The sequence below is a fragment of the Pristis pectinata genome, chromosome 34 (genome assembly GCF_009764475.1).
Source record: "Pristis pectinata isolate sPriPec2 chromosome 34, sPriPec2.1.pri, whole genome shotgun sequence".
Taxonomy (NCBI): Eukaryota; Metazoa; Chordata; class Chondrichthyes; order Rhinopristiformes; family Pristidae; genus Pristis; species Pristis pectinata.
The window spans coordinates 8,495,422-8,519,041 of NC_067438.1; the positions used below are offsets into that span (position 1 = coordinate 8,495,422).

The 23,620-nt window shown below is 43.7% G+C and overlaps 1 protein-coding gene across 6 annotated transcripts in view; it reads left to right on the forward strand.

Annotated features, from left to right (window-relative positions):
- Window positions 1-8,938: 8,938 nt before the first annotated feature.
- Window positions 8,939-23,620, forward strand: part of LOC127585785 (RNA-binding protein 4B-like) — a 93,783-nt gene continuing 79,101 nt past the window's right edge. For 3 of the 6 annotated variants that reach the window (XR_007958599.1, XR_007958600.1, XM_052043481.1), the window contains exons 1-2: window positions 8,960-9,257; window positions 16,178-16,484. Coding sequence is in view for 4 of the 6 variants with exons in the window: in XM_052043481.1 (XP_051899441.1) it covers window positions 9,153-9,257; window positions 16,178-16,484 (412 nt within the window). In the remaining 2 variants the exon portion in view is untranslated. Of the gene's footprint in view, window positions 9,258-16,177; window positions 16,485-23,620 lie in introns of all 6 variants that reach the window. The other 3 variants (XM_052043479.1, XM_052043478.1, XM_052043480.1) reach the window with 2 other exon arrangements.

Sequence of the window (23,620 nt, forward strand, 5' to 3'; positions counted from 1 at the left end):
TCGGATTCCCCTTCTCCCCTTGCAAGAAGTCGTCCAGCTGATTAGCTGTCATTAAGCGATCTTCAAGCTGATTGGTCATCCATCAATCCACGCCACTGTTGATTGGCTATGTGCTGAACATTTTACATTTGATTGGCTGTTCTCTTATTATCTTAGAGCTGATTGGCAGTTGCGAAATTAAACTGCTCCATGGCTCAAACAAGCTGACGGCCCACAGCCTGCCAATTAAGAATGAATGTTGTACCCTCTCTTTCAGTCTCCCCAGGCCCCCAATCAATCTCCTAAGCACGTTCCACACTCTTTCAGCAACACACAAAACACTGGAGGAACTCAGCAGCTCCATTTGAGTCCAGATGAAGGGTCTCGACCAGAAACGTCGACTGTCCATTTCCCTCCATAGATGCTGCCTGACATGCTCAGTTTTGTATGTCGCTCCAGATTCCAGTATCTGCAGTATCTCTTGTGTCACCACGCCCTTTCAGTGTGGCTTTTCCAGACTTACTCCCGCCGATCTTTCTCTCACACCCTACCAATTCGCACTTCCCTTCTCAGGCGGCTTCCCTTTCTGAACAACAGGAAAAAGAGTTAACCTTCCAGTTCGAAGGCCTTTCATCAGATTCCCTTGACACTGCACCGAGAGCTCACTGTACCAGAACGCAGGTTGTCGTCCACTTGGGCACAGGTCAAGTAGTCATTGCTGTAGACAACTGCATTGAGAAGGAAGGTAAGATCCTAAATAGAATAAAAAGGAATAAGAATAAATAACATATTGCACCTGTGAGAAGATAACAAAGAGTTTTATAATCAACAATTCTTTTTGGTGCTGTTATTCTCATAATGGAGTGGCATGCTAGGGCAGCAAGTAGTGCTGCTACTTCAGCTCTCTGGGTTCACAGGTTCAGTTCTGAAATAAAAACTGAAAACTTTGCAAAAACTCAGCAGGTCAGGCAGCATCTCTAGGGAGAGAAATAGGTGACATTTCGGGTTGAAGACCCTTCACCACAATTGAGAAAGAGAGAAAGCACATTAATCTAAGTAGCAGGGAAGGTGGGAGGGGGGCAATGGCTGGAACAAAGGGAGTGTCTGAAATGGGGTGAAATGATGTAGCCATTAAATGGGCAGTTGAACTCCTTTAATGTGTTGCTAATATTGTGCAGTCTGGGTGATGTTTATAGTCTTACCTTGGGACATACCCAACAGATCAGAATATAAAAAAATGCAAGAAAAAGAAAATGAGACAGGAATGGCAAATACAAATAGCCAGTCCTGAAACAAACAGAAAGAAAGAGCAAGTTATCTGGAGTTGGAGATTTCAATACTGAGTCCTGCACGCTGCTATGTGTGCAGATGAAAAATGAGGTGATGTTACTCGAGCTTGCGTGAGCCTTGTTGTAACAGTACAGGAGGCCACAAACAGAGGGGTCAGAGTGGGAGGGAAATGGTGAATAAAAATGGCAGACAATCAGATGCTCAGAGTTATTCATGATCTCAGGTGCTCCAGAAAGCGATCACCAACCTGGATTTGGTTTCTCCATTAATGCACTCTGTACTAACTCAATGTAACTGCACTGTGTAATGAATTGACCTGTACAATCAGTATGCAAGACAAGTTTTTCACTGCAACTCGGTACAAGTGACAATAATAAACCAATACCAATACCAATTGTGAACACTGCACTGGATAGGAAGAAGTGCAAGTGAATTGCTGCCTTACCAGGATAGATGGTTTTAATGGGAAGGGAAGAGGTGAAAGGACAGGTGAAACCACCTCTTGTGGTTACATGAGAAAGTGTCATATGATGGGGAGTAGTTGGTGGGACAGAAGAGCGGACCAGGAAATCGCAAAAGCAGCAATCCTTTCGAAATGCTGAAAGCAGCGTAGTGGAGAACATGGAGTCTGGTGGTAAAATTTTATTGTAGCTGGTGGAAATTGGGAAAGATGATGGCAGTTGAACAAAATTGGAGTGAAAATTGGAAGAGAGGGAATGCCGTGCCACTGTTTAAAAGAGGATGTTGGCAAAAGACAGATAACTATAGGCCAGTTAGCTGAATGTCTGTAGCCTAATGAAACTGCTTGAAACTATCATTAAGGAAGAAACAGCAAGGCATCTGGATAGAAGTGGTTCCATCAGGCAGACACAGAATGGATTCAGGAAGGAGAGTTCCTGTTTGATAAACTTCAGTAAGTTCTTTGAGGATAAAATGAGCACAGTGGATAGAGGGGAACAGGTGGATGTTGTATTCTTGGATTTCCAGAAGGCATAAGATGCCACATAAAAGACTTATCCATAAGATAAGGATGCATGGAGTTGATGGTAATATATAAGCATGGATAGAGGATTGGCTAACCAATAGAAGGCAGACAGTTGGGATAAAATGGGTGTTTCTCTGGTTGACAATCAGTGGAGAGCAGAGTGCTGCAGAGGTCGCTGCTGGGCCCACAACTGTTCACATTATACATTAACGATTTGGAAGAGGGGACCGTGTTTAGCATATCTAAGTTTGCTGATGACACTAAATTGAGTGAGAAAAAAATTGTGCAGAGGATGTGGAGAGTCTGCAGAGAGATATAGATAGGTTAAGTGAGTGGACAAGGGTCTGGCAGATGAAGTACAATGTCGGTAAATGCGAGGTCATCCACTTTGGAAGGAAAAATAGATCAGATTATTATTTAAATGGTGAAAGATTGCAGCATGCTGTTGTGCAGAGAGATTTGGGAGTGCTGGTGTATGAATAGCAATATGTTGGTTTGCAGGTGCAACAGGCTATGAAGAACGCAAATAGAATGTTGGCCTTCATTGCTGGAGGGACTGAATTTAAGAGCGGGAGGTTATGCTGCAACTGTACAGGGTACTGGTGAGGTCGCACCCAGAGTACTGCATGCAGTTCTGGTCTCCTTACTTGAGGAAAGATATACTAGCTTTGGAGGTGGTGCAGAGGAGGTTCACCAGGTTGATTCCAGAGATGAGGGGGTTAGCCTATGAGGAGAGATTGAGTCACCTGGGACTATACTTGCTGGAAGTCAGAAGAATGAGAGGGGATCTTACACAAACATATACAATTATGACTAGAACATGGGACATATCCTCAAGATTCGGGGGAGTAGATTTAGGATGGAGATGAGGAGGAACTGCTTTTCCCAGAGAGTAACAAATCTGTGGAATTCTCTGGCCAGGGAAGCAGTAGAGGCCACGTCATTAAATATATGTAAGACACAGCTAGATAGACATTTGCATAGTAGGGGAATTAAGGGTTATGGGGAAAAGGCAGGTAGGTGGATCTGAGTCCATGGCCAGATCAGCCATAATCTTACTGAATGGCAGAGCAGGGTCAACTGGCCAGATGCTCCTATTTCTTATGTTCTTGTACTCTTAAGATCTGTTGAATCTGAAGACTAGTGGGGTGAAAGGTGATGACCAGTGGGAAAAGGGGTGAGAGTAGAGTTGTGGGGAAATAGATGCGCCGTGGTCGAGGGCTCTGTCCACTATGGTCAAAGGAAAGCCACATTTGGTCTCTGAGTGGAATTTGCACATTCTTCCTGTGATCATGTGGGTTCATTCCATGTGATCCCATTTCCTCACATCCCAAAAAACATGCTTGTAGGTTAATTGCTATTGTAAGTTACATCTCAGTAAGTTGCAAAAAAACCAAAGGAGAGTTGATGGACACAGAACAGAAAATATGTTGCAGGGCTATGGGAAAATAAGGGGTGGGGGGATTGAGATTGCTTTGTTCAGAGCTGGCATGGACATCATGAGCTGAGTGGCCTCCTCCTGTGTCATAGTAAGTAAATAAGTAAATGTAGGAATGATTTTATAAGTAGTCAGAATTGGAATCCTGACGTGATCCACTTCCCATATCTCAGGAGTCACCTCTCAGCAAAGGCAGACATTGATTATGAAATTCTCCACTGACTTCAATGCACCAGAGACTTTGGTCAATTGAGGGCAAGGGTATTTGAGGATCAAGACCTCAGACATGGGATAAACTCATGGCATACCAGGTAGCTGTGACCCCTGCCACCCTACATGCTTCTGAGACGTGGACTACGAAAGCTCGTACCTGAAAGCATTGGAAAGATATCACCAAGCACTCATCCTTTGATTATCTTGTCTCTGAAAAGTTTCTCTTAATTCACTGTAAGGATAAGTGAACTAATGTCAATGTCCTCTCCCAGGTAATACTCCCAACACTAAGACCCTAGTTATTCTCAGTTTGTTATGCTGGGCACACTGTTTTGTCTCTGTGCCCAATCACCTATCAAGAGAGGTTAGGTGATTTGGATCTGTATTTAGAAGAATGAGGGGTGATCTTATTCAAGCATATAAGACCCTAAGGGGGTTTGACAGGATAGATGTTGAAATGTTTTCACTATTAGGAGAGTAATGAACAAGGGGACATAGGTACAAGATAAAGGCCAATCATTTAAAACTGAGGTGTATAGAAGCTTCTTCCCTCAGATGGTAGTGAAGCTCTGGAATCCTCCACCTCAGAGGGTGGTGGGGGCCAGATCATTAGAAATATCTAAGCTGGAGATAGCTAAATAATTCAAAGATTGAGGAATTGAGGGTTATGGGGAACTGGAACGGAAGAGAAGTGTGGTCACCATAGACCAGTCATGATTATGTTGAATGGCAGGGCACACGTGAGGGCCCTAGTGGCCCACTCCTGCTCCCATTTTCTTGTGTTCTTCTGACACTAGACTTCTGAAATGGAGACTCTGTTCCAAGCTCCATCATGGGAAGATGTTAGCAGGTAGACAGGGGAGAAGATTTTAAGATGTGCTCAAAGTCTCTTTGGAGAAATGCTACGTCCCCACTAACTCCTGGAAAGCTCTGCTCATGTCTTCTCAAAGTGGAGAGGGATTTAATGTATGGCTTTTAAGAACCTTGAGATTGTGTGTTGTGTGCACACAGGAACCCTCTTTAAGGACTGGAAGGATTAGATCTCCCATCCACCTCATCAGACACCACCTACCCCATCCATAGAGGAGTCTGGGCTTGCCACATGGCCCATATTAGCCACCTCAGAATCCACATAACGTGAATAGAAGCAAATCATCCTCAATTTCAAGAGATTGTCTAAGAAGTAGAGTATTTGCATCCCTGCTTTTGCATAGGCTCCTGCTTTAACCCATGCTCAGCAGTGATGCACCTGTCCTATAGTTTGCTGGTGGCAAGCTCTGTTCCTATGGGTAATGCACCAGTCCTACATATTGTTGTTTGCAAACCCTGTCCCCAGGAGAATTGCACCAATCTGTACGTTGTTGTTTGCAAACACTGTCCCCAGGAGTACTGCTTGAATTCCTACTATTGCTACTTCCAACTCCTGGGGACGGTATTGCAAACAGCAGTCGCAAAGACTAGTGTTTGCAATGCCTTTCCCCAGGAGCGATAACCTTCTTTGATAGACTGGTGTTTGCAAGATCTCTTCCTAGCAGGCAGTAAGAGCATATGAAATAGGAGCAACATTTGACCTTGTCCCTCGAGACTAGTCTGCATTTCAAAAAGATCATGGCAAATTGGATCATCTGCAGTTCCATTCACTTGCCTATTCCCCATAGCTCTTGACTCCTCTGTAGACTAAACATCAAAATCCATCTTACCCTTGAATATACTTAATGATTCAGCCTCTAGAACTCTCTGCAGCCTAGAATTCCAAAGATTCACAACCATCTGAGCAAAAACAATCCTCCTCATCTCAATCATAAATGGGTGACCCTTTATCCTGAAATTATGCCCCAGGTTTTAGATTTCTACTCACCCTACCTATGATAACAAGGAAATATCCCCTCAAATTCTACCTTGTCCATCCATCTCAGAATCCTTTGTATTTCAGAAAGATCACCTCTTATTCTTCTGAACTCCATTGAGTCAAAGCTCAACCTACTCAACCTTTCCTCAGAAGATAACCACTTCATCCCAGGAATCCACCTGTTGAACCAATCTGAACTGCTATACAAGTATATGTCTCTAAATATAGAGATCAAACACAGTACACCGAGTCTGATCTCAAAAACTCCTTGTACATTTGTTGCGTGACTTCACTGCTTTTATTCTCCATTCCTTTTCTCTTTCCAGTTACTTGCTGTATTTCTATGTTGATGTTGTCTTTGATCCAGACATACTGATCCCTCTTTGCACAGTGCTCTGCTGTCTCTCTCTATTTAAATAATACTATAACCTGCTTTACTGTTCTTCCAACCAAAATGGATGAGCTCACAAGTCCCCATATTAAACGACATCTGCCAAAGTTTTGCAAACTTTCTCTATCTTTTTGCAATTCTTTCTGTGTATCCAGGTATTGTCAGCAAATCTAGCTACAATACTCTTGGTCACCTCAACTTCGTTATTAACATAGATTGTAAATAGTTGAAGCCCCAGCAGTGGACCCTGTGGCAACCCAGTAATTAAAGAGCAACACACAAAAAATGCTAGAGGAACTCAGCAGATCAGGCAACATCGATGGAGGGAAATGAACAGTCGGCGTTTCAGCCAAGACCCTTCATCAGGACTGGAAAGAAAGAGGGCCGAAGCCAGGATGGAAATGTGGGGTAAGGGGGAGGAGCACGAGCTGGTCGGTGATAGGTGAATCCAGGTGAGAGCAGGAGGATAGGTAGGTAGGGGAGGCAGGTGAAGTGGGAATGATGTGAGAAGCTGGGAGGTGATGGGTGGAAGAGGCAAAGTGCTGAAGAAGATGAAATCTGATAGGAGAGGTCGGTGGACTATGGAATAAAGGGAGAGAGTTGAGGAACAAGAGGGAGGAAAGTGTGGGTGATGGGCAGGTCATGAGGGCTGGGGAGGGGAAAGAGAAGGGTAATGGGCCCAGATGGATAAGGGAAAACAAAGGGGGGTGGGGAGGGACAGAGAGGAGTAGTTACCGGAAGTTAGAGAAATCTATGTTGATGCCATCAGGTTGAAGACTACCAAGATGGAATATGAGAAGCTGTTCCTCTAATTTACATCTAGCCTCAACTTGGCAGTAGAGGAAGCCGTGGACGGACATGTCAGTGTGGGAATGGGAAGTGGAATTAAAATGGCTGGCCACCAGGAGATACTGGCTGTTATTACGTCGGGTCTCATCGACTTAGATGAGACCGCACCAGAAGCACCGGATGTAATAAATGACACCGATGGATTCACATGTAAACGACCGTCTCATCTGGAAGGACCCTGAATGGTGGTGAAGGAAGAGGTGTAGGGGCAGGTGTAACATTTGAGATGATTGCAGGGATAAGTGCCTGGATGGGGATCAGTGGGGAGGGACGAGCGGACAAGGGAGACATGGAGAAAGTGATCCCTGTGGAATGCAGACAGGGGAAGATGAGTGTGGTGGTGGTATCCCATTAAAGATGGCGGAAGCTGTGGAGAATTTTATATTGGATGCAGTGGCTCGTGGGGTGGTAGGTGAGGACAAGGGAAACCCTATCCCTGTTATATCGGGGGGAGGGGATGGGGTGAGGGCAGATGTGCAGGAATTGGAGGAGAAACAGGTGAAGGTTGCATTGATAGCAGTGGAGGGGAAACCCCATTTTCTGATAAAAGAGAACATCTCAGATGAAAATGGCCCATTTAACCTCAGTGTTTTCTGTTGGTTAGACAATCCTCTGTTCATGCTAATATCTTATCCCCATTGCTATGAGTTCTTATCTTGTGCAGTAACCTTTTTTTAATCACGACTTATTCAATGTCATCTGGAAAACCAAATGTACTGCATGTTTACCCTTTGGTGCTCAATACATCCTCAAAAGATTCTAATAAATTTGCAAAATACCTTTTCATTTATTTTCTCATATTTTCTTATGGCATAAAAGGACACCATTTGGCCAGCTCTCAGAGCACTCCCATCAGTTATAATTCTCCAACATATTTCTCTGTAACCTATTCTCTCTGACATGTGCATCAGTGTCCCTGATCCTCCTGCCACATTAGGGATAATTCACACCAGCTAAGTAACCTACCAATCAGCATAAAACCAGTAACTGGAATCTATTTTTTTAAATGTCCTGCTACTACTTAATAGCGGATTTCAGTATTTTCCCCAATGACATTTGTCAGGTTAATTGGCCAAGCGTTTCCTGCTTTCTTGAATAGAGGAACTACTTTTGTGGCTTCCTAACCTGCTGGGATCTTCCTTAAATCGAGAAAAGTTTGGAAAATCACAACCAAAGCATCTATCACCTCTGCAACCACTATTCTTAAGAATCTGGAACATCCAGGGAAGTTGTTAGTCTTCAGCCTCCCTCTCTAGTTAGTTTTAGGTTCTTCTGTGACTTTAGTCCCCGACTTTTCTATTGTTATTGAGATGCTTTGATCAAACGATTTGTTCAATGTCTCTGCCATTTTCTTATTTCCCATTCTGTGCACAAGCCCCAAAGTTTGTATTTTGCTATCCCTGTCTCCAGGATTGATGCAAGAATCCCAAAGATTGCTGTTTGCAAACGTGGTCCACCAAAGTGATGCGCCAGATCCATAGTTTTCTGTTTACAACCCGTCTCCAGTACCGATGGATCAGCCCCACAGATTGCTGTTTGCAAACTTTGTCCAGAGTGATACACCAGCTGCATAGATTTATACAGCCCCCGTCCACCAGTTTCGCTGACCGGTGCAAAAGTAAAATTCGCTTTCGAATTAAAATACACAAAAGACCAGTTATACTTGTTGCTGTTGCAAGAATTGTGGAAACCCATGACCAAATTCCATCCCCAGTGTATTTGAAATACTGATTCCCCCTTTGTTCCCTGTTGACAGGCTCCTGCACCAATCCCCTTTCGAGCTGAGATCAAGCCAATGGAAAGTATTCCATGAATGAGCGGACTTGCTACGATGATTGACGGCGCTTTGTCCAATCAAAACAACCAGGCGTCGTGAAGCTCCAGCCAATCAATACGAACCACCATTGGAGCCATTAATGACAGGTACTGCGACCAATCAGGAGAGTGATTGGCAAAAGAGGGCGGTATCCGGCTCAGGGCGGAGAGACAGTGTGCCGCCATTTCTGTTGCCCCCGTCGGCAGAGTGAAGTGCAAAGGTGTTCTGGAGTTGCACAGCGCGGTGTTTGTTGTTTTAAACTTGCGTTTTGTCTCTTGCTTTCCTTTGTCGCTTATCTTTAAGCAGCCGGCTGCTGCATCTTTAAACAAACGAGCGGGGAAGATGGTGAAGATTTTCGTGGGCAACCTGCCGCGGCCGACCACGGCTGAGGAGATCCGCGCCCTGTTCGAGAAGTACGGACCGGTCAGCGAGTGCGACCTGATCAAGGTGGGGACGGGCAAGGATTCGGGCTGGTTTAGCCCCGGGGGCGGGGTCCCAAGCTGAAGAGGGGGCTGAGCGATAGCGGAGGGGAGGGGGGGGGGTGTGCTTTACGAATGAGTGACAGCCCCTGGGGTGCCCGGCGAGGGTCAACCTGCGAGTTCAGAAGGCGGGCAAGGCTGTGGTGTCTGAGGACGGCGTGCCCCTCTGGCCCCGTTACCCCTTCGTCTCCGTTACCCCGTCTCTGAGGACAGCTCACTGGGTGCAGGAGTGGAGGATTTTGGATTACAGAGCAACAATGTGTCTGCAATTAGTAAGGGGGATACTTGGCCCATCCAAGAGCAATCCAACTCGGTCCAGTCCCCCAACTCCTATTTGTGATGTGTTTATTATTGTCACACGCACCGAGATACTTTGTTGTGCATGCCATTCATATTTATCAATCCAAAACATAAGTATATCGATGTAGTAGAAAGGGAAAGGCACAATAAATTTCACGACATATTTCAGTGATGTTAAACCTGATTCTGAATATAATGTTACTGTTATAGAGAAAGTGGAGTGCAGGTCGACAAATAAGGTACACGCCAGGACGAGGTAGATTGAGAGATCAAGGGTTCATCTTTATTGTACAAGAGGTCCATTCAAGAGTCTTATAACAGTGGGATAAAATCTGTCCTTGAGCCTGGTGTTGTCTGTTTTCAAGTTTTTGTATTTTCTTGCCTGATGGAGGGAGGAGAAGAGAGAATGACATGGTGGGAGGCGTCTTTGATTATGTTGGCTGATTTTCCTGAGACAGTGGGAAGTGCAGTTTTCAGCATAACTCTGCAAATGCTTTCCTTTCAGATACATATTCAGCTTCCTCTTGAGTGCTGCAATTAAATCTGCCTTCACTTTTGCCCCTAGCAGTAGAGTCACTTGCTTCATTTTTCGACCAAAATTTCCTTGTCACTTTTTTTTTGGTTCTTTTGCCATTCACCTTCATTCTCTATAGATTCATAAAGTTGTACAGCATAGGAACAGACATTTGGTCCACAGTGTCTATTGCCAATCATCATGCCTATCTATTCTAATCCCATTTGCCTGCATTAATCCTGTATTCTGCTATGCTTTGTTCATACAAGTACCTGTCCAGGTGTCTCTCAAATGTTACTGTTTCTGCCTTCACCACCACCTCTGGCAGCTCATTCCAGATACCGACTACTCTTTATGTGAAAAATTTACCCCTCAGATTCCCTTTATGCCCTCGCTCACTATAAACCTATGCCTTCTAACTTTAGACACCCTTGCCATGTGAAATGCACACTGGCTGTGTACCTTTATCGATGCCTCTCTTAACCTTAGACACCTCTATAATGTCACTTCTCAGCCTCCTCCATTCTAGGGAAAACAGACCTAGCCTATTCAATCTCTCCTTGTGACTCAAGTTCTCCAATGAAGGCAACATCCTTGTCAATCTTTTCTGCACCCTCTGCAGCTTAGTTATGTCCTTCCTGTGGTGTGGCAACCAGAAATGAGCACAATACAAGTACTGTCTAACTAACATTTTGTACAATTGTAATATGACGTCCCAACTCTTGTACTCTGCATTGGACAATGAAGGCAAGCATGCCATACACCTTCCTTACCGAACTGTCTACCCGTCTTCCCTTTTTTGTTTAGAAAATTGTGTACTTGTACCTCAAGATCTCTCTGTTCAACAACATTCTCCAGAGCTATTCACTGTGTATGTCCTGCCGTGGTTTAACTTCCCAAATGCATCACATCGCACGAGTTAAATTCCATCTGCCATTACCTTGCATCACTTTCCCAATTGATAACTATCCCATTGCAACCATAGGCAACCTTCTTCACTGTCCACCATACCATCAATTTTGGTGTCATTTGCAAACTTACCAATCTTGATGCTGACATTCTCATTCAACTCATTAATATGTATGATAAACAACAAAGGACCCAGCAGCGATCCCTGTGGCACACCACTGGTCAGAGGTCTCCAATCTGAAAAACAACCCTCCTCTACCACCCTCTGCCTCCTACCACCAAGCCAATTTTGTATCTAATTTACTAACTCTGCCTAGATCCCATGTGATCTAACCTTCCGGACCAGCCTACCATGCAGGAACTTGTCAAAGATCTTGCTAAAGTCCACGTGGACAACATCTACTGCCCTACCCTCATCAACCCTCTTGGACACCTTTTCAAAAAAAAATGCAATCAAATTCATGAGATGTGATTTCTCATGCACAAAGCCATGTTGATGATCCCTAATCAGTCCTTGCCTTTCCAAATGCATGTAAATCCTATCTCTCAGAATCCCTTCCATTAACTTTCCCACCAATGATGTGAGGAAGTTCTTGACCCCTATATATGGTCAGCAGTACTTTGTCTATACTTTTCATGATTTTAAATATCTTTATGGGATCCCCTTGCAGCACTCATTGTTCCAAGCCTTTCCAATATATCCAGAAAACTGAAATTCCTCACTTCTGGAGACATTTTGGTAAAATCACTTTGCACTTTCTCCAAAACTTTTACACCTTTCCAAAAAGTGTGGCATCCAGAACTGGTCACTATTCTCCAGTTGGAAGTGAACCAATGTTTTAGAGATGTTCCATGTGCTTTCCTTGCTCTTGTGCAGTGTGTTTGTGAAGGCCAGTATCTTGTATGTTTTCTTTCCTTAATTATTTTCTTAGCCTGCACCTGTACCCCTTTTAGAAATATGCCCTCGAGTTGATATTGTCTCTTCTCACTCTTCCTACCAAAATGTAACACTTGGCATTTCTCAGCGTTAAGTTTCATCTGCTAACCATCTGCCTGTTCCACCAACCTGTCCGTATGTCCTTTTAAACTTGTTACTATCCTCTTTGCAGATCACTATGCCTCTGAGCTTTGTGATTTGTAAATTTTGCCCTGTAATCAAAAATCCAGATCACTTGTATATTAAGAAAACAAATGACCTGAGTACAACCCCTAGGGAACTCCACTGTATGCCTTCCTTATGTCTGGGGAAAAAAAATGCCTGGTCAAATCTATTGCTTCCTATTACTACTCTTTCCATGTGGCTGTAGCCCCTTTAATTCCATGGCTTTTAATCTTCATGATCAGTCTATTGTGTAGCAGTTTATCAAATGCCCTTGGAAGTAAATGTTTCTCTTATCAACCCTCTGTTACTTCCACTGGAAAAACTTTTTGTATCGTTAGATAGACACAGTTTGTTTTTAACAAGTCAGCGATGACATTTCTGAAGCAATCCACACTTGTTAAAGTGATGGCCAATTCTGATAAGTTTTTAAAACTTTCCTTTCCACCATGGTTAATGTAGCTGCTCTGTAGTTACAGGGTTTATAAGAACATAAAAAGTAGACCGGGGCCAATCAACCCCATTGGTCTGCTCTGCCATGCAGTAAGTTTATAGCCGATTTAATCTTTGCCTGAATGCCACTCTCTTGCTCTCTTCCCACGTCTTTTGTCCTTTGTAGTTCAATTGTCTGTCTGTCTCCACCTTGAATATATTCAATGGCTCCACCTTCACAGCTCTCTGGCACAGAGAATTCAGAAGAGTCACAATCTTCTGGGAGAATAAATTTCTCATCTCATAAAAGTGTAACCTCTTATTCGGAAACCCTGTCAGATCCAGATGCTCCCTAGTTTTAGGTACTCTCACTTGAAAAATACATTCATCAGCCACCCTGCAAATTCTCCTCAGAGTTTTGTTTCAATAAGATCACCTCTCATTCTTCTAAACTCCAATAAGTACTCACTTCATAAGTGAACCATCTTCATCCCAGGAATTAATGTGGTGAATTTTCAATGCATTACTTGCGACACATGTATAACCTTCCTTCAATGTGGAGACTAAAACTCAATGAAATACTGTGGGTGCAGTTTTGCCAGTGCCTTGTGAACTTGCATCAAAACCTTTCTGCTTTCACATTCTATACCCCTTGCAATAAAGGGCAACATACCTACCTAATTACTGTAACCGGATGCAATCCCTTGTTATAGACTTTTCCAGCATGGAAACAGCCCCTTCAGTCCACTGAGTCCACACTGACCATCAAGCACCCATTTACACTAATCTTATTTTATTCTCCCTACATTCCCTTCAACTCCCCTGATACTACCTGCTCACTAGGGCCTACTTCCAGTTGCCAATTAACCTACCACCTGCATGTCTTTAGAATGCTGAGGAAACCGGAGCACCAGGAGGAAATCCATGGAGAGAATGTGCAAACTCCACCTAGCATTGGAGGTCAGGATTAAACCTGGGTTACTGGAGCTGAGAGGCAGCAGCTCTACATGCTGCACCACTTTTTCTTTTTGTATAAAACATTTATTAGTTAAAAGCACTACAACTATCAAATGTATACATCTAATACAGAAAGGATCATCTAATCAACTACATAACTTCAGAGATTATTGTAAACTGACACCTGCGAAAGCACACATACGTCACTACGTCTGATACCGCAACACTCAATATTTCATATCAAAATCATATTGGTATCATCCACGGCGCACCCTCCATGACGCACCCTATCTCTTGAGGAGCCCACCAAGCGCGGAACTCAACCAGGGTGCCCGCGGAGACCGCGTGCTCCCTCTCCAAAGATACGCGTACGTAAGCACAGAAGACGGGCAGGCAGGCAGACCAGCCAGTACCCTCGGCCGCCTGCCACCGCGTCCCGTGGATAGCCAGCTTGGCCAGGCCCAGCAAAAGACCCACCAGGAGAGCTCCTGCACGCTCAGCCCCGCGCCGCACCGGGTGGCCGTATACCAACATCGTCGGGCTGAAGTGCAGCCAGAACTTAAGCAGCAGCCCCCTCAGATACGCAAAGAGGGGCTGCAGCCTCTCGCATTCTGCGTACGCGTGGTACACCGTCTCCTCCCGGCCACAGAAGTGACAGGTGGCCGGAGTATTGGTGAACTGGCTTAAGAATCGGTTGCACGGTATCGCCCGGTGCAACACCCGCCACCCCAGGTCCCCAAGGTACAGCGGGAGAACTCCCTCATATAGAGACCTCCATCGGGGACCCCCCCCTCTCCGCCTGCTGGCAAGATGGCCCGCCACAGCGTGTCCGGCCGGCAGACCAGGGCTAGGAAGTGAAAGGTGTGCAGGAGCAGCCCAGACAATAAGCGCCTCGGCGCCTTGCGGAACAGCACCGTCGGCATGTCCCCCGGGCGGCTCAGGTTGTGCTGGGCCACCTCCCGAGACAAACGTCGGGCCCTGGGCCCAACCAGCAATTCCGGCAGTGCGGGGGCCAGCGTGGCCGGGACCCCCCCCCCCCCGGCAGCCCCTGCGTCGGGAGAGGGAGGGGTCATGCGCTTGCTGCACGACACTGCGCCCCATACCCGCATCAGATCTCGGTAGACCCCGGGCAGTTCCTGCGGAATGGCATGGCAGACGGTCTCCACTGGGAGATGCGCCCCCTCCCGGAGGCAGCGGCCTCGGCGGAGGAAGTAGGTGGCCAGCTCATGCCACCGCGGGGGGGTGCTCGGTATACAGGTATCTCTGCAGCGCCCGGAGGCGGAGTGCCGCCAGCTGGGTATGCATGCACACCAGCGATTGGCCTCCCTCCGCCAATGGCAGACTTAGGACTGCTGCAGAGACCTGGTGTCTCCGGCCACCCCAGAAGAAGTCCGTCAACCTCCTCTGGGTGGTGGCGACAAAGACGTTGGGCGGCACCAGCGTGGCCAACTGGTACCACAGCATGGAGGCCACCAGCTGCACCACTATGCTGCCAAATCTTTTGCAGTCATTCCATTTAAATATTTTTTTCATTCTTCCAAATTGAATAGTCTCTTATTTTCCCAGATTTTCTTCTATATGCCACTTCTTGCCCATTCATTTAACTTATCTGTAGTCCCTTTTTCGGCTTTCTGTATTCTTTTAACTTGCTAACTGCCTATTATATCATCATCAAATGTAGCTCCAATGCACATGGTCCTTTCAACCAAGCTATGAATATAGATTGTAATTAGTTCAGACCCTGGCACTGATCCCTCTGGCAATTGAAAAATGACTCATTTATCCCAATTCTTTCTGTTAGCCATTCACTTACATGCCAATGTATTACCCCCAGCACTGTGTGTTTTTATCTGTGCAGTAACCTTTTACGTGGAACCTTACTTAGAAGACTTCTGGAAATCCAAATATACTACATCTATTTTTTCCCCTTTATTCATTCTGTTTGTTATGTTCTCTATCTTGATCTCCAAAGTCTAGGTCATTTTGGTAGATTACAAACAATGTTTCGACTATCTCTGAAAATACAGTTTTTAAGACCCTAGATGTCAGGCCATCAGGTCCAGGGAACGTCAGCCTTTGGTCTTGTTAGTTTGCTGAGTATTTTTTCTCTAGTGATATTTAGAACTATTGTTTAACAAGGTTTCCATGAATGCCGTAATACCCTGTGTGGTCTAATACACTTAGGTTTGTATTTCATGTGTATAAACTCAGCTGAAACCTCTTCGTACTCTTGTTTTTGGTGGAAATTGTGTATTCACCAAGCTTGTGTCCAATGTTACACGGAGCTGGTGATGAGACAAGTCATTGGTCATGCAACAAGCTTTCCTTTTGCCCCTTGCTCCAATCTTTTCCTCCTTAAAATCCATTTCTGTTATCAGTCTTGCTAGTGTTTATTATCTTGTAGCCTGGTGCCCTGAAACATTCTACTTTGTTAAGGGTGCTTTTAAGTTAAAGATATTTACACAGGTACAAGTTTATTGAATGGCATTTTATTTCATAAGTCCGAATTGTAATATTGTTTTCCAGGTCCCATTATATTTTAATTTTCCCAAGATGTGGATGTAAAATACAAAAGCATGTGCTATTGTTAGCTTGGGTTTGGTAGGAAGAGATTTAATTAGATTTATAACACAATGACTCACTTACCTAACCTCAGTATGTCCTTATCTTTCAACAGAACTATGGCTTTGTGCACATGAAGGACAGGGATGCAGCAAAGGAGGCAATTGAGAACCTGCACCACTATAAGCTGCATGGGGTCTGCATTAATGTGGAGGCCAGCAAGAGTGGGTCTAAATCTTCCACCAAACTTCACGTGGGTAATGTGGGCTCCGGTTGCACCAGCCAGGAACTGCAAGCCAAGTTTGAGGAGTATGGAACGGTCCTGGAGTGTGATATCGTTAAGGACTACGCCTTTGTGCATATGGAGAGGAGTGAAGATGCCATGGAGGCCATCAGGGGACTAGATGGCACAGAATTCAAAGGTGAAATTCCTGGAAGTGGATAGGTCATTCAGGGTGCTTTGTTTTGTGGAGATGCATCAATTAAGTATATATGCATATATTCTTCAAGTGCTTAATACAGCACCTTCAGGAATTCTTTGTCGAAATTCTCGGCATAATACCTGTTGCATGTTCTTTTGAGCTCTGCTGTGTTCCCTTTAAGGACCACTCAGTTGAAGCCTTGACTAAAGCTCAACCTCTTTGCTGCCACAAAGAGCAACAGACCAACTTTCAATTATGTATGAGGGCTTTCAATTTCTGCATTAGGTGTTTATCAAGTAGGAATACTTCCTTTTTTAACATTAATTTAGATCAACCTACAGGCCCAGTGCATCTGTTGGATGATATTATTGAGTTCTCTCTGAGGAAAGTTGATAACCCTGCTTTGTTTCAATAGCATACAAATCCACAAGCATCCATAGTCAGAGTGTTCAGAGGGAAACTGACTGCAGCTTGTCACCTGGCTATTCTAAGTGGTACAGATCCTGAAATGCCACAACAATTTAGCACTGCCTAGCCGTACAATTACCCTGCACGATATCTCTGAATCATTGTGCTTTAGTTGGCTTGGTTTAACATCTGTCTAGTATTGGATCACGCTGACTTGACTGCAAATTTGTTATCTTGTGAAGGTAGTGCATGTGGACATTGAGTGCAAGTTAGGGCTGTTGTTCTTCCAACACCATTGAGCGTCCTTGGCATGACTAATATAGCTTAAAGCTAAATTTGCAGCGTATAGACTTCTTGAATCGGGGAAAATACTGTTTTCCACATCAATTACCTAATAGCCCCTTTTGAGATTTTTAAACCTATGAAGACGGTATTGTTATATGCTGTGTTCATTGCAGCTGTAAGGGGTGTGATTGTTTAATTTTATTTCCTAGTTCTTTATACAGATCTTTGCAGCTGGCCAAGATACTGTTCATCTCCTCATTGCCACCTGGATGTGAGGATGTCCGTTTCCTAGTTAAATTCTACTGGCAGTTTGTTGGCTGCTTGATTGACAGGTTAAATGTTGAATTCTTTTCAGTAACCTTTCCTGTGATTTGTGCCTTTTATTTCCTTTCCCTCTTCACTTTACTCATGTCTGCGAACACCCAGAAAGACATTTTGTAAAGTTTGCATAATGGCTTGTAATCAAGTGTGGAACATGATTATTAGGAAGTTATGCTGCTGGAAGGTCACCTTAAGATACGTGACAATGCAGTGGCAAATGGTTAGTTGTTTTATCTAAGGTTCAAAAGATCTGAGATCTCTTATGTCACTTGAGTGAGAGAAACAGTTGTCGCTTCGCTTTTTATGAGTGAACCACACTGAAGATTTCTCATCAGGTACTAAACTGCAACTGGAATGTGTCATTGTGCTTGTCAGAGTAGGAAATGTTGCTGAGGTGTGTAACACGTCACATTTCAAGCCCTTACCAACACCAAAGAGCACTTGTGGGTTAGTTTAGTTGCAGATTTGATCTGCAATAACATACCTTGCCATGAATGGTGCCAAATACCAAAGGCTTGACCTGGCACTGACAACTTTCAGCAGAACTTATGTAGGTTCTCTCAAGTAGAAATTGTCAGGCATCTCTCTGGTTGATGTCTAATCTACGCTAATTTCTGGTGCAAGTTCTATCACCCATTCCACACCTGAGATATAGCCATCAATATAATGGTTATTGCTTCTTGAAATCAGTGCCAGATCACTGAAGAATTAGCTCCTATTTTGGGACCCTGTTCCAAAATGCATGAAGAATTAGGTACGACATGTGTATTGTTGGCTCTGATTAGTTTTTGCTTTTGTGCGGCATTCCTAAAAGTGATCCATAAAGGCACGTAAAGGAACACAAGTATTTTTCTATGGTGCATTGAAAATGGTGTCAGAGCACTGAGAAGAATTTGAGAAGGAAATCGAAAGGATTTGGGGTAAACATGTTCCCACACAAAAAAAAAGTGGATGACTCTTGTGGATTAAGGTGGCTACTTTGCGTACATCCAGCCAAAAAAAATGCTGGAAGAACTCAGCAGATCAAGCAGCAACAAGATAAGATTGGTCCCCAGCCTTTTCTCATCTTCTATCAAGTCTAGCTTTGCAGTATGCAGCTCCAAATGCACATCCATGTACTAATTAAATGTGCCTCTCTCACCCTCTTAGTGAGTTCCAGATCCCCTACCACCATCTGGGTGAAAATTTTTTTTTTAATCTCCTGTTTAATCCTTCTACCAATCCCGTTACATCCATGTCCCTGGCTTTTGAATAATTGGCTTTACCTATTTATTTTATCCAGGGTGCACATAATTTTATGCACCTAAATTCAGTGTCTGCTCAGTCTCCTCTGTCCCAACAAAAAGCAAAACTTGCATATCCATTCTTATAAAGTTTCCAGCTCTGGCAAAAGTCTAGTAAATCTCAGTAGGTCGGGCAGCATCTGTGGAAAGAAAAATTGTTTCATGTTGGAAACTCATTGTCGGAAGTTCTGATGATAGGTCTCAGACCTGAAACATTAATTCTGTTTTGCTTTCCACAGATGCTGCCTGACCAGCTGAATGTTTCCAGCATTTTATGTTCTTGTTTTAGACTTCCAGCACCTGCAGTTTTCTTGATTTTCATTCTTGTAAATTTGCTTTGTACCCTCCTGAAAGCAATCGTACCTTTCTTGTAATGTGGTGACCAAAACTCTCTGAAGCTGGTCTAACTTGTGCTGTACATGATTCTAGCAAACCCTTCCTGCTCTTGCATTTCTGTTCCATGGCTAATAAAGAAAAACATCCAGTACACCTCTTTAACCACCTTTACCTGTCCTACAGTTATTAATGATTTGTGGACAAGTGCACATACACCAATGCCCCTTTTGTAACTCTGTGTCAGTAATTATATATTCCCATGCATTGTTGAACCTCCCTAAATCATATTCTCTGGGTTAAGTTCCATGTAGCATACTTCTGCACAGATGAGCAGACCATTCATATCATCCTGAATTCAAAAGCTTTCCTCTTGCTGTCAACCACGTGGCCTGTTTTTGTACCATGCCATTTGCATTTAGGTCTGAGTCATTAATGTGTCCTACAAAGAACAAAATGCTGAGTACTAAGTTCTATTGAATCCCACTAGTAACATCTTTCTGGTCACAAAAACCCCTGTCGGCCATTATCATTTGTTTTCTCACTCTGGGCAAATTCTGGATCCAATTTACCACTCTTCCTTGGATCCCATGGGTCTTCAATTTTTTTGACCATCAAGCATATGAAACCATTATTAAAAGCTCTGGTTAAAAAAAAATCAATGCAGCTGACATTAAATGCACTGCTCTCTTTGGCAATCAAAGGAGGGTAAAAAAAAATTCAGTTAAGTTACTTGTGCGAAATGTTCCCTTAACAAAGCCACACTGACTGTCCCTAAATAATAGGTGCCCTTTGAAGTGAAGGTTTATGCCATTTCTTACAATCGCTTGGCTCTGCTGTTGTTAAACTAGCAGACCTGTATTACTTGGTTTATCACTTCTTCCCTTTTATGCAGCACTAAGGTACTAGGAGTCCTCCAGTCCTCAGGCACCAATCCTTTGTTCACTGAGATTCAGAAAAAAATTGTGGTCAGATCCTCTGCAATTTCTTCCTTTTAGTAGCTTGGGGTAAACTATGTCTCAAACTTTAATTAACAAAATCCAATACAATACGTTTGTCCTATGTGAAAGATTAATTTCTCCATTTCATGAAGCCCAGAAAGTATTTATTCAGAATCTTCTCTATATTCTGCATATTCATGTATGTCATCTGTTAATTCCCTAAGTAACCCCACTCTTGTCCCTTTGTATTTCAAAGCCAAAACATCTTTGGCTATTCTTTCATTTAACTTGTCAGAATTTTTTTTTATATACTTTCTATGATTTATCAGTTGCCTTTTTTAATTTTTCTATAATCTTGTTGGATTTCTGTATTTTGTTTCTCTTGGAGCTTAACCAGGGGTTGCTTGTTTCTTGTAAGCTTCTACACTTTTACCTTATTGCATGCATGCGTCTCAATGATTTCTACCTATCTCTGTTGGAACATATTTGGATCTCTTGAATCTCCCAAAATCCACAATCCACCCGCCCTCCCCTATTGCTCTGTAACAGAGTTGCCTTCAAATCACTGTCTCCAATCCACTTTTTTTTTAATCATTTCAAGTCTATTAGAATTGTTCTTGTCCCAGTTAAGAATATTTTGTGTTCTTTTCCATAAGTAGACTAAATCAATCCCACACTTAATCCTGTCCCATCTCTCTCCCAATGTTCTGGTTCTCTGAGCCACTGGAGTGGTTTCATCATCGAACAAAACAAGATAGCGGTGAAGTATGGTGATGTAAAGTTTAGATGACACAGCTTTCTTGCACTGTTGTAAGCAGCACCTTGGAGAATCGGCAACCAGAATTTTGATAAGACTATACACTGTGGTTTAGAAGAAACTGTTCATTTAGTACTCAAGTTCAGAGAGGAAGGCTCTTTACTGAGTGGCAAACATGGAATACTGTTCCTCACTGCACCGATACAGGATCTTTCAATTTCTCAAATCAGGCTCCACGTAACCTCCCTCAGTGGGACTGCCAATTCAATGCATGCTGTTGAAGCAGGTTAAGTCTGATTTCACTTGGGCCAAATTGTAGTCCAGCTACAATGGCCACTAGTTGAAACTAATATAGAAGGTTAAACAATTGCCCCTCCCCCCCTTCACTTCCCCCATCCTCATGACCTGCCCATCTATTCCCCACCTCCTTCCCTTTATTCCATGGTCTTCTGCCCTCTCCTACTGGAGTCCTCCTTCTTCAGCCCTTTCTTCTTCTACCAATCACGTCTCAGCTTCTTGCATCAACTCCCTCACCCACCTACCTTCCCCCTCTCACCTGGACTCACCTATCATCTGCCTGCGTGTGCTCCTCCCCCTCCCCTCTCCTTATTTCTGGCTTCTGCCCTCTTCCTTTCCGGTCCTGATGAAGGGTCTCGACCCTAAGCGTCAACCGTTTATTTCCCTCCACAGATGCTGCCTGACCTGCTGAGTTCCTCCAGCATTTTCTGCTTGTGTTAGTCCAGATTCCAGCATCTGCAGAATCTCTTGTGTGAACAATTGCATTGTCTGCTAAAATAAAATCTTTATGACAGTACCAAATGCACATAACTTTTACGATATTTTAGCCTAAAAGTGCCAAACCTTCTGTCCCTTTGCCAATGAATCACATCTGTTATTTTAAAGAATCTTTTTGTGTTTCTCTGCCTCCTGTGACACTACAGCAGTGCTCTCAATATCAGCTGCTGCTTCACATTGTTGAGCTTGCCTCTTTGTTTTTTGTCAGATATAAGGCTTTTTTATTGCCATCTGCATTCTAAATTTCTGTTGTGTGTAAGCCATTGCGTAATTTGCACATATCATTTTGCCAGCACACTCTGCGTAGACGTTATTTGATCACAAAACATTCATTCAAACATAGAGTTCAGAAATCCTGCAGATTGGGATCTTGTTCCTTTTCTTAAGAGCACTTCAAGAGTTAGTGGAGGTACTATCTGGTCCTTTGATAGCCCCAGCTCAAAGAAGTTGAGGCTATTCTTGAATCCCTGGAGGAAATCATTTTTAGGATTGTGTCACAAGATGGCCACTTTGGACAGTTCATTTGGAAGCTATTGTATAGGGAAACCCTGGAGATCAGTGCCTAGGGATAGTCCTGGTATTGTTGTTTTGAATCATAAATAACGCTGTTGATTATAGAAGGACTTGCATTCAAATGATGTTTCTCATGGCTTCAGCGCATCACAAAATACCCTGCAAGCAATTTGAAGAGTGACTGATGGATTGTAGGAAATAAGCAGCTAATTCGCACACAGTAAGCTTCAAAAAGCATAAGTGGAGTAATGCCTTATTATCTATTTTAATGATATTCATTGAGAGATTGCTGTTGGCCAGAGTGCACATGGATTTTCTTTATGCACTAACAAGGCTGAAGCCATCTTCTGTGGCGCTCACGAGAAACAACGTTCCCTCGGCACTGTTGGCCTTGTCTCTTTTCCCCCCGTAAAAGACCATGTGTAAACTATATGTCAGAGTTGGTGCCAAGGTGAACTTTGGCTCCTTATAATCATGTCATCACTAATTTTGCCTCTTCCCACATATGTAAAGTCAATCTTGTTCTGCCCAGTGCAAGCTTGGAAGTTTTCTCTATTCTGACTTGCACCTTGACCTTCACTGCCATGTTTTAATTGTTATGGGATGTGGGCATTGCTGCTCACTCCAGTTAATAAAGCGATGGCAGATTACTGCTGACTGAATGTTGACTGGGTCCTGCTTGACGTATGCATGGCTGCTTCATTACTGAGGAGTGGTGAATGAAATTGGACACACTGAAATCATATTCGCACATCCCCATTTCTGACAAGCTGAAAGAAAGGTGGTTGATGAGGCAGCTGAGGATGGTTGGAGCTAGGCACTCCCTGAGAAACACCTGTAGCAATGTCCTAGGGCTGAGGAGATTGTCCAACAGCAACCATATTTATGTGCAAGGTATGGCTCCAGCCTCCAGCCAATGAAGTGATTTTTCTTCCCCTTGATTCCCTTTGGCTAGGACTCCTTGCACATTGGTTGGTCAGATTCTGTCTAGATGTTAAAATGGGCATTCTCATCCAGCCTCCGGAATTTATCTTGTGTGTTCATATCAGACCAAAGCTGCAATGAGTTGAGTGCTTTGTCCACACCTGAACTGTGCATTGCTGAGTGGGTTATTGGTCAGTTCTGTTCCTTGATAGCACAATTGAAAACATTCTCTATTAGTTTAATGCCATACTGCTGAGGTAATTCTCCATGATGTATTTTTCCTGTTTTTGGGAAACAGAGTATACCTGTGTAATTTTGCATGTTTGTGACATAGTTGCCTATGTTACAGCTTTTGGCCCTTGTTTGCTGGGTTTCACCATTGTAGAGGATGGGGATGCTCTTGGCATTCTCACCTTCCATTGAATGGTGGACGATAATTATATGTGAAGCAGAAGAACTGATTTGGTGTTGGATCACCTGTTGCAGGTAGCCTTTATTCCTCAGCACACATCCTGTTTTATAACTTGCCTGATTGATACCTCTCGGGCATGTGGGGTTGATCCTGTCATTTCCTTC